The following is a 12,109-nucleotide window of genomic DNA, read 5'->3' as shown; positions in this document are numbered from 1 at the left end:
TATACAGTACAGTACAGAGTATTCTGTACCATATACAGTACAGTACAGACTATTCTGTACCATCTACAGTACAGACTATTCTGTACCATATACAGTACAGACTATTCTGTACCATATACAGTACAACAACTGTACAGCATCTTCCTGTACATTACAGCATTAATACATTATTCCTGTACTGTACAGTCAGTTTGTTCTGCTTACAACAACTGTACAGCATCTTCCTGTACATTACAGCATTAATACTTTATTACTGTACTGTACAGTCAGTTTGTTCTGCTTACAACAACTGTACAGCATCTTCCTGTACATTACACCATTAATACATTATTACTGTACTGTACAGTCAGTTTGTTCTGCTTACAGCAACTGTACAGCATCTTCCTGTACATTACAGCATTAATACATTATTACTGTACTGTACAGTCAGTTTGTTCTGCTTACAACAACTGTACAGCATCTTCCTGTACATTACAGCATTAATACATTATTACTGTACTGTACAGTCAGTTTGTTCTGCTTACAACAACTGTACAGCATCTTCCTGTACATTACAGCATTAATACATTATTACTGTACTGTACAGTCAGTTTGTTCTGCTTACAGCAACTGTACAGCATCTTCCTGTACATTACAGCATTAATACATTATTACTGTACTGTACAGTCAGTTTGTTCTGCTTACAACAACTGTACAGCATCTTCCTGTACATTACAGCATTAATACATTATTACTGTACTGTACAGTCAGTTTGTTCTGCTTACAACAACTGTACAGCATCTTCCTGTACATTACAGCATTAATACATTATTACTGTACTGTACAGTCAGTTTGTTCTGCTTACAACAACTGTACAGCATCTTCCTGTACATTACAGCATTAATACATTATTACTGTACTGTACAGTCAGTTTGTTCTGCTTACAGCAACTGTACAGCATCTTCCTGTACATTACACCATCTTCCTGTACATTACAGCATTAATACATTATTACTGTACTGTACAGTCAGTTTGTTCTGCTTACAGCAACTGTACAGCATCTTCCTGTACATTACAGCATTAATACATTATTACTGTACTGTACAGTCAGTTTGTTCTGCTTACAACAACTGTACAGCATCTTCCTGTACATTACACCATTAATACATTATTACTGTACTGTACAGTCAGTTTGTTCTGCTTACAGCAACTGTACAGCATCTTCCTGTACATTACAGCATTAATACATTATTACTGTACTGTACAGTCAGTTTGTTCTGCTTACAACAACTGTACAGCATCTTCCTGTACATTACAGCATTAATACATTATTACTGTACTGTACAGTCAGTTTGTTCTGCTTACAGCAACTGTACAGCATCTTCCTGTACATTACAGCATTAATACATTATTACTGTACTGTACAGTCAGTTTGTTCTGCTTACAACAACTGTACAGCATCTTCCTGTACATTACAGCCTTAATACATTATTACTGTACTGTACAGTCAGTTTGTTCTGCTTACAACAACTGTACAGCATCTTCCTGTACATTACAGCATTAATACATTATTACTGTACTGTGCAGTCAGTTTCATTCTTCTTACAACAACTGTGCAGCATCTTCACTGTGCATTACAGCATTGTACATTATTGCTGTACTGTACAGTCAGTTTGTTCTGCTTACAACAACTGTACGGCATCTTCCTGTACATTACAGCATTAATACATTACTGTACTGTACAGTCAGTTTATTCTGCTTACAGCAACTGTACAGCATCTTCCTGTACATTGCAGCATTAATACATTATTACTGTACTGTACAGTCAGTTTGTTCTGCTTACAACAACTGTACAGCATCTTCCTGTACATTACACCATTAATACATTCTTCCTGTACATTACAGCATTAATACATTATTCCTGTACTGTACAGTCAGTTTGTTCTGCTTACAACAACTGTACAGCATCTTCCTGTACATTACAGCATTAATACATTATTACTGTACTGTACAGTCAGTTTGTTCTGCTTACAACAACTGTACAGCATCTTCCTGTACATTACACCATTAATACATTATTACTGTACTGTACAGTCAGTTTGTTCTGCTTACAGCAACTGTACAGCATCTTCCTGTACATTACAGCATTAATACATTATTACTGTACTGTACAGTCAGTTTGTTCTGCTTACAACAACTGTACAGCATCTTCCTGTACATTACAGCATTAATACATTATTACTGTACTGTACAGTCAGTTTGTTCTGCTTACAACAACTGTACAGCATCTTCCTGTACATTACAGCATTAATACATTATTACTGTACTGTACAGTCAGTTTGTTCTGCTTACAGCAACTGTACAGCATCTTCCTGTACATTACAGCATTAATAGATATTCTGTACTCACAGTCAGTTTGTTCTGCTTTTACAAATAACTGTACAGTATCTTCCTGTACATACACTATTAATACATTATTACTGTACTGTACAGTCATTTGTTCTATGCTTATAACAATTGTATAGGGCATCTTCCTGTACATTACAGCATTAATACATTATTATTGTATTGTACAGTCAGTTTGTTGTAGTTACAACAACTGTAAAGATCTTCTCTGTACATTACAGCATTAATACATTATTACTGTACTGTACAGTCAGTTTGTTCTGCTTACAGCAATCACAGCATCTTCCTGTACATTACAGCATTAATACATTATTACTGTACTGTACAGTCAGTTTGTTCTGCTTACAGCAACTGTACAGCATCTTCCTGTACATTACAGCATTAATACATTATTACTGTACTGTACAGTCAGTTTGTTCTGCTTACAACAACTGTACAGCATCTTCCTGTACATTACAGCATTAATACATTATTACTGTACTGTACAGTCAGTTTGTTCTGCTTACAAGAACTGTACAGCATCTTCCTGTACATTACAGCATTAATACATTATTACTGTACTGTACAGTCAGTTTGTTCTGCTTACAACAACTGTACAGCATCTTCCTGTACATTACAGCATTAATACATTATTACTGTACTGTACAGTCAGTTTGTTCTGCTTACAGCAACTGTACAGCATCTTCCTGTACATTACACCATTAATACATTATTACTGTACTGTACAGTCAGTTTGTTCTGCTTACAGCAACTGTACAGCATCTTCCTGTACATTACAGCATTAATACATTATTACTGTACTGTACAGTCAGTACTTACAGTCAGTTTGTTCTGCTTACAACAACTGTACAGCATCTTCCTGTACATTACAGCATTAATACATTATTACTGTACTGTACAGTCAGTTTGTTCTGCTTACAACAACTGTACAGCATCTTCCTGTACATTACAGCATTAATACATTATTACTGTACTGTACAGTCAGTTTGTTCTGCTTACAGCAACTGTACAGCATCTTCCTGTACATTACAGCATTAATACATTATTACTGTACTGTACAGTCAGTTTGTTCTGCTTACAACAACTGTACAGCATCTTCCTGTACATTACAGCATTAATACATTATTACTGTACTGTACAGTCAGTTTGTTCTGCTTACAACAACTGTACAGCATCTTCCTGTACATTACAGCATTAATACATTATTACTGTACTGTACAGTCAGTTTGTTCTGCTTACAGCAACTGTACAGCATCTTCCTGTACATTACACCATTAATACATTATTACTGTACTGTACAGTCAGTTTGTTCTGCTTACAACAACTGTACAGCATCTTCCTGTACATTACAGCATTAATACATTATTACTGTACTGTACAGTCAGTTTGTTCTGCTTACAACAACTGTACAGCATCTTCCTGTACATTACAGCATTAATACATTATTACTGTACTGTACAGTCAGTTTGTTCTGCTTACAACAACTGTACAGCATCTTCCTGTACATTACAGCATTAATACATTATTACTGTACTGTACAGTCAGTTTGTTCTGCTTACAACAACTGTACAGCATCTTCCTGTACATTACAGCATTAATACATTATTACTGTACTGTACAGTCAGTTTGTTCTGCTTACAACAACTGTACAGCATCTTCCTGTACATTACAGCATTAATACATTATTACTGTACTGTACAGTCAGTTTGTTCTGCTTACAACAACTGTACAGCATCTTCCTGTACATTACAGCATTAATACATTATTACTGTACTGTACAGTCAGTTTGTTCTGCTTACAACAACTGTACAGCATCTTCCTGTACATTACAGCATTAATACATTATTACTGTACTGTACAGTCAGTTTGTTCTGCTTACAACAACTGTACAGCATCTTCCTGTACATTACAGCATTAATACATTATTACTGTACTGTACAGTCAGTTTGTTCTGCTTCATCCCTCTATTTATTCCTTTATTTATCTCTCATCAAACTTTTCCTCTTTATTTCTTGTGGTTATGTTTTGACAATTGCCATATTTGTTGTGTGGGGAAGATCACTTAGTGTGCTGTGGTTCACAAGTGTCTAGTTATATGAGGGTCTCACTTAACTAGACTGGCCACTCACCAGTTAATGTATTTATAATATAATTTACTGGGTATTATAAGCACAATGGCAGGAGCTATTATATCATGCAAGAATTAAGCATGTCTCAACTTTCTCCCATTCTCCTGATAGGCATCTTTAATTACGTACATATTTAAGATTGCTTCTAGAATAGTTTGTCAACTATAAAAATTTCAAGAAGAAATATGCCATGAGAAAAGAATATCTGTTACAGTATGTTGTATTTGTTGTCTGCATGGGAAGAATCTCTCATAATACACATCTTCTTTGTTGGCAGTGTGGAGCCCAGCAGCAGGGGAAGTACTGGAGGTGGTGGTGGGGGAGGGGGAGGTCTGTACCCTGGTTTAGGCCCAGCCAGACCTGCTCCAGCCCCACCTGTTGCTGGGTCCGGTCAGCCCCAGGGTCCTGCTCCCCCACTACCCCCTCGTAACCCACCCTCCTATGCTTCCCCGACCCATGCTAGTCAAAACAGTAATACACTCTATGGTCCAGGACACTCTGGTAAGTAACTACTGTATGAGGTGAGTCTAGGGATACACAAACCTCCATTAAAGGGGAAATATTGGAGTAAGTGTAGACAGTGGCAGAAAAAGCTGTGGTAATACAAGTAGCTTCGGCCACTCTACAACTTCACACAAATTTATTAAGTGAATGCCTGCACCTCATATTAACCCAGTAATTAAGTATATCATACCATTCTTTATATTTAGTCTTGATTGAATATTGATATTAGTGTGATACAGTTTGTTTGTGAAGTATGTACTGTACTGTACTGTATACAAAGTAGCAGTACGGTAGTCATATTTTCCTTGGGGCTATGCATATTGTTATGTGTTATTCAGAGTAGCTATATAATATAAATAATCAGTAGAGTTGTATACAATATACAGCAGTCTTACCATTAGCCAGAATCATTGATCCACAGAATCTTCCATTACCTGGACATTTTTTTAGCAGTCCGAGAAATTCCAAGAAAAATCTCTCCTTTTGAATGAATTTCCAAGAGATTGGATCATGTAGAGACACACGCTGAGCACTTGAGTGAGGAGGCTCATAATGCTCATTAGCTATGATTGGCTACTACTGTAAAGTGACTGCATGGGATGCCTATGATTGGTTGATGTATCTGGCAGCGTAGCTCCTCAAACTCTATCATCATGACAGAACACGAGCGCATCATCCATGTCATACACACACACACACACACCTGCCTCACGCCATCTCAGGCTTCATTATTTTTACGTCACATTACAGTTATATACAGCTACTCCACGACTTACCACGGGGTTAGGGACCCAAATCCAGGCCGTAAGTCGAAAATGCAAAAAAATATTACATATAAAATCTAAAATGAAATACAGTACAGTAATAGTAATCAATAATGAAGAATGGATACAGTGTGACTGTGCACTTACCCTTACTGTAGTCAGCTGAATGCACACGGGATCCCTAGAATTTTCTAATTATACATGGAGACTACATTAACTGGAAGAAGCAGAGGAGGAGACAGAGCTGGGTGGGCCATCAATGTCACTTTCCTCAGACAGGTTTATGTACTGTGGAAACCTGCTGTTTGAAGGTATTGGATCATCTTTATGGAGTGAAGAGGCAGCACTGGTGGGGCGTGAGGAGACAGCACTGGGGTCCTTTTCTTAAAATAGATGTCCAATTTAGACTGCACAGTTTGCTTTTTCTTTTCATTATAAATCTCCCTGTAGCAAGCAAGTGCATCTTGGGCCATTCTGTCAACTTTGGCAAAACGCTCAAAATTTGGATCCATTCCGTCAAACATTTGCATCCCCTTATTAATTGTAGCAAATGCCTCTGCCATTTGCTTCACTGAAAACTTTTTGGGGGATGCAGGTTCTTCTTCTACAGTTAGACTCTCTTCTTCCTCTGCATTTTTCTGTCCTTCCAGTTCAATAAGATCCTCGTTACTGAGCTCTTCTGCTACACTTTCAACCAACTGTTCAACATCTTCATTATCAATTTCTAACTCCAGCTGTTAACCCAACTCCACTATATTGTTACTTATCTCAGAAATTACTTCATCTTCATTAAATCCTGTGAAACTGTTCACATATCTTTTCAGGACTTTCTTCCATATTCCATTCATGCACTGACCTGTAACCTCATCCCATGCTCCACTAATGTTCTTTATACATGACAAAATGTTGTAGTCCTTCCAAAACTCTCTGAGCGTTTTCTCACCTTCAGTAACAGCAACAGCCTGAGCGAAGGTTGTACGTAAATAATTTGCTTTAAAAGCTGCAATAGCACCTTGATCCATGGGTTGGATGACAGAGGTAGTGTTAGGTGGAATGTACACTACCTTAACATCAGGGTGCAGGTGTGGTGGGTGTCCCGGAGCATTATCCAAAATTGACAAAATCTTGAATGCAATCCCTTATTGCAGACAATATTCCTTGGCTAGTGGAATGAAACAATTCATGAACCATTCCTCAAACAGTGCTAGGGTCATCCAGGCTTCTTGTTACTGCGATAAAACAGTGGCAGTGTGTGCTTGTTGACATGTTTAAAAGCCCTTGGGTTCTCTGAGTGATAGATCATGAAGGGCTTTATCTTGACACCAGCTACATTCCCCCCCAACAGAAGTGTAATTCGGTCCTTGAATGCCTTGAATCCCGGCATGGTTTTCGCCTCTTTGTGGATGTATGCCCGTTCAGGCATGCGCTTCCATAATAAGCCAGGTTCATCCACATTAAATGTTTGCTCAGGCAAATAATTTCCCTCCACGATGACACGATCTAACTCCTCCTTAAAAGCTTCAGCAGCACCAACATCAGCACTTGCTGCCTCTCCACTCACCTTTATACTGTACAAACTGTAACATTTCTTAAACCTTTGGAACCACCCATGACTGGCTGTGAAGGTTTGGTTGCACTCATCTCCTGCTCCTTCTGGCTTTGGAAAAGGCTTCTTGCCTTAGCCTGTATGGTTAGAAGGCTTAAGGGTATTTTATCCATATCACAAGTAATTTTTCCATCTCATGAATGGGACCTTGAACAGTCTCCAAAACTGGGCCACCAACAACCATGTCACCATCAACCATACCAAGACCATGGTTATGCACATCAACCTCTCCTCCGACATTGTCCCACCTCCTTCCATTACTTTAGGTCCGAACACACTCCAGGTTGTAGATTCCACGAAGCTCCTCGGCGTCACCATAGACAACAAACTAAATTGGAAACCACACGTCAGTGAAGTTGTCAAATCCTCCAGTTTCCGTCTCCACCTCCTCCGCCGACTCAAGTCCCTCAGAGTTCCTGCACCCGAGCTCCTCAGTGTTTACACAACATTCATACTTCCCAAGCTCACCTATGCCTCCCCTACCTGGTCTTCCTTCCTAAATGCCACACAACATAAACACCTAGAAAAAGTGCAAAAGAGGGCATGCAAGATTATTCTTTCCCCTTCCTACTCCACATATCAAGAAGCGCTCAACACACTGACCCTTTCGACTCTCACTGACCATCACCATGACCTCATCTGCAAATTTGGTAAGAAGTTTCTACACCATCCTCGACACCCGCTCCTACTGCCACCTGAGATCCCTAGCCCGAGAATTGCTGTTCGACACCACAACCACATCCAGCCCATACGTGCACAAACTGATCGCTATAAGAACAGCCCAGCCCCAACCATTGTAAAAATTATCAATAACTTGTAATAAACCAGTGTATTCACTCCCAGTAAATACTACTTCTTGCACTGTCACTATGTTGAAATGCCCTGTAGTTTGAGCTTCTCCCCACCTAGTTATTATATATCATATTTATATCACTTATGTTACTTGTCTATTATTTGTAATTCGAAACCCATTCCCCAAATATGTAACTGTATATTTTCAGCCTTCTGGCTGCCAAGCTCTTTCAATAAACCGTTAATTATTATTATTATTATTGTCTTTTCTTCGTTATTATGGTCCCCTTTATAGGTGCTGATCCTTTCACTACCTCACGAATACGTTCCTTGTCCTTCAAAATAGTAGATATCGTCGAGTGCGAGAAGCCTAGGTCGCGTGAAATGGATGCTACAGTTTTTCCATTTTCATACTGCATTATTATCTTCATTTTCGTCTCAAAAGTAATTGACTGTCTCATTTTCTTCTGAGCACCACCAGCACTCTCACTTGTACGCTTTCCAGTCATTATAAAGTGAATTACATACGAAAATAATGTCAGTACACAGCGCGATCAGTTGCGGATACAACGACAGCCAAACACCAACTAAGCGCTCTACGGCGTGGGTGCTGTAGCCACGATGCGACCTAAGCCACGCGACGCTCTCATACGGGACGGAAACGTTACAGTCTAGAAAATACGCCGTCATTTGAAAAATTTTTGGTACCGACTGTGGCGGTCGTAGTGCAGGTGGTCGTACGGACTGAGGCAGGTCATAAGTGCGGGCGGGAGTAGGTCGAGGAGGAGCTGTATTGTACTTTTCTATTACTTTATATTTTGTATTATTTTTTATGACACAAAGACCATAAGAGGCTTATCACACTCACTCACTCAGACACTCACTCAGACACTCACTCACTCACTCACTGCCACCTGATGATATATGAGAAGACAAACTTTCTATTTGATGGATAACTTTTAACAGATAAATGATGGTTTTATTTGCACATGCTTCCCCAGAACTGATGTAACAGTACAGGTACTTGTCCCCTTCAATACTGTACTGCATACACTTATACCCTGCTCTTATCGTTGTCTTTCTCCACTGTCTGTCTGACATTGCTCCAATGCCCTGCCCTACCGAGTATTGACCATAACATACCCACAACTCAGGACCAGTTGTCATTAACCTTTGTCATTATTTCCCCCACAGCTCTGTTTGGCGTGCCATTCATCCTCAATAAGAAATATGTGAAGTCATCTGATAGTGGATCACAAACTCTGCCAGTAATAACTAAGAAGAGTAAACAACAGATTGAGGATGAGGTGAGACCACGGTGGACGGAAATAAAGTCCACAGGAAAAAAAGTCACATGACTTGTAAACATTGACAACAAAATATATATATGATGGCATTGCACGTAGGTTTGGTTAGGTTAGGTTAGGTTGTTAGCTTAGCTTAATTGAATTGAATTGAAACAGTTTCTTTAGCCAGAAAAATACAGATACAGAGTGGATAATAATAAAAATATTAACATGGCTGAGCCAGTTGACAACCTGAGCTCTCTTTGAGGCACCTGATATATACTATACATTTATCTCAAAGAAGTATTATGTAACATTTAGTATCATCTGGAATAGTACAATAGCATGGTAGTAATAAGTACATCTCATAGTGTTACCACGGTTATCACTTCAATATTTATTTTTTTTTATTATTTATTATTTATTAATATTTTTATTATTATTATTTTGTTTATATATATATATATATATATATATATATACACCTAAACCCCGACTTACGACGGGGTTAGGGACCCAAATCCAGGTCGTAAGTCCGATATAGATAAAAATTTTTTTTTTTTTTTTAATAAAAAATCTACAATGAAATACAGTACAGTAAAAGTAATGAATAATGATGAATGGATACAGTACAGTGAAAGTAATAAATAATAAGGAATGGATACAGTGTGACTGAGCACTTAACCTTTAATGTAGTCAGCTGAATGCACATGGGGCCCCCATAATTTTCTAATTATACATGGAGACTACATTAACTGGAAACGTTTCGGTATAGAAAATGCGTGTGTCATTTAAAAAAAAAAAAATAATTTTTTCTTTTTTATCTATATCTGAGGCGGTCGTAAGTCCCGACGGTCGTAAGTCCACGTAGTCGTAAGTCGGGGTCTAGGTGTGTATATATATATATATATATATATATATATATATATATATATATATATATATATATATATATATATATATATATATATATATATATATATATATTATATATATATATATATATATATATATATATATATATATATATAGTATATATATATATATATATATACAGGTATATATATATATATATATATATATATATATATATATATATATATATATATATATATATATATATATATATATATATATATATATATATATATATATATATATATATATATATATATATATATATATATATATATATATATATATATATATATTGATAAAATCACACGGGAAAATGGAAACAACGGAGCACCTTAGCTTAGCCTCTGAAGATGTCTTGAATAAAGACGAAAGCTAAGGTGCTCCGTTGTTTCCATTTTCCCGTGTGATTTTATCAAGATTTATCTTATCCACGTTTTCATTGTGGATTTACATGATATATATATATTTATATATATTTATATATATATATACAGTGGCCCCTCCGTTAATGAACTCAATCCGTTCCAGAAGGTCGTTCGTTAACCGAAACCATTGTTTCAATGGGTTTTTGGGTAATTGGTTCCAGCTCACCGAAAATTTCCTAAATTCAACAAAAATGGTAGAAAAGTTCACTAACTTTGAGGTGTGTATGTAGAAGGCTCCTGGATGATGTGATGATGATGATGGGATTTAGAATGGGGGTGGAGGAGAAGGAAGAAGAGAAGGCATTGGGGTGGAAGAGAAGTCACCCCATGGCGCCATTTCACCCATAAAATTTTAGCTCTCTTGGTGTAATTCAAGATTATTTTCTTTAAATCAACACTGCACTGCATTATATATTGTCAATATGTAAAATATATTTCAAAATGACAAATAATTTGCTTGGAAACACAGAAAAAAGTGTTTAGTTGAAGAGTCTCAAGCAAGATGTTACCTCCAGTGAAAACAGAGAGAGACTAACTCCTGTTTGCTGTGTTAAGAGGCTGGATGCCGCGCATTAAACTAGTCACTTTACCTTCAATTATGTTCAATAATTGTTAAAATGACTAAAAAATTGAATATTAAACTTTTAAAATTATTGAATAGTATAAACTTCTTGATATTTACTAAAATAGTAAGGAATTTAAGCCCTAGAACCGATTAATGTATTGGCGGACTGATACTAAAGCTGGTTGCCCGGTCAGTGCAAGCGAAAACATGTTGAGGTCGTTTCGTAAGAACTTCGTTAACTGAATTGAAGATCCTTATGGAAGGCAGTATGAGTGGAATTTAAAAACATAAGTATAATGGGGGAGCAGTACAACCTGGGTTGTACAGTAATAAGGTTGGACAAGAGGACAGAGCTGTCAGGATTATGTCTAGTTGGCAATGATGTTCATTGCAATGGTAATTACTTATTTATTTACATGATAATTTCCGATAAAACGGTTTTGATGGCACAATAAAAGCAGGTACTGTAAATATCGTAAGTGTTACAAGAAATATTAATACTTCGACAATAGATATTTTTTTAGAGATGATTTAAAGGAAGGGAGCATAGTCTTTGCTCTGATGGGTGGGGGTAAGTTGTTCCACACCTTCACACCGTGATATTTTATGGAAGTCTGGGACTGAGAGGAGCGCATGGGGGGTGGTCTTAGTAGCTCTGGGTGCCTAAAGTTGTATCTCTGATTATTCCGGAACTGGAAGTAATTATTGTCAAGCAAGTGATTGATAGATTTGTAA

The 12,109-nt window shown here is 37.2% G+C and overlaps 1 protein-coding gene across 1 annotated transcript in view; it reads left to right on the top strand.

Moving 5' to 3' along the window:
- Positions 1-9,564, top strand: part of LOC121866790 (multivesicular body subunit 12B-like) — a 32,985-nt gene extending 23,421 nt beyond the window's left edge. The window contains exons 5-6 of the mRNA XM_042366521.1: positions 4,792-5,015; positions 9,375-9,564. Coding sequence (XP_042222455.1) covers positions 4,792-5,015; positions 9,375-9,538 — 388 coding nt within the window. The 3' untranslated portion in view covers positions 9,539-9,564. The remainder of the gene's footprint in view (positions 1-4,791; positions 5,016-9,374) is intronic.
- Positions 9,565-12,109: the final 2,545 nt, after the last annotated feature.

The sequence above is a fragment of the Homarus americanus genome, unplaced genomic scaffold, assembly GCF_018991925.1.
Source record: "Homarus americanus isolate GMGI-L3 unplaced genomic scaffold, GMGI_Hamer_2.0 scaffold2770, whole genome shotgun sequence".
Classification (NCBI taxonomy): Eukaryota; Metazoa; Arthropoda; class Malacostraca; order Decapoda; family Nephropidae; genus Homarus; species Homarus americanus.
The sequence above is the reverse complement of the archived record's forward strand: the minus strand, read 5'-3'. Positions and strand labels throughout refer to the sequence as shown.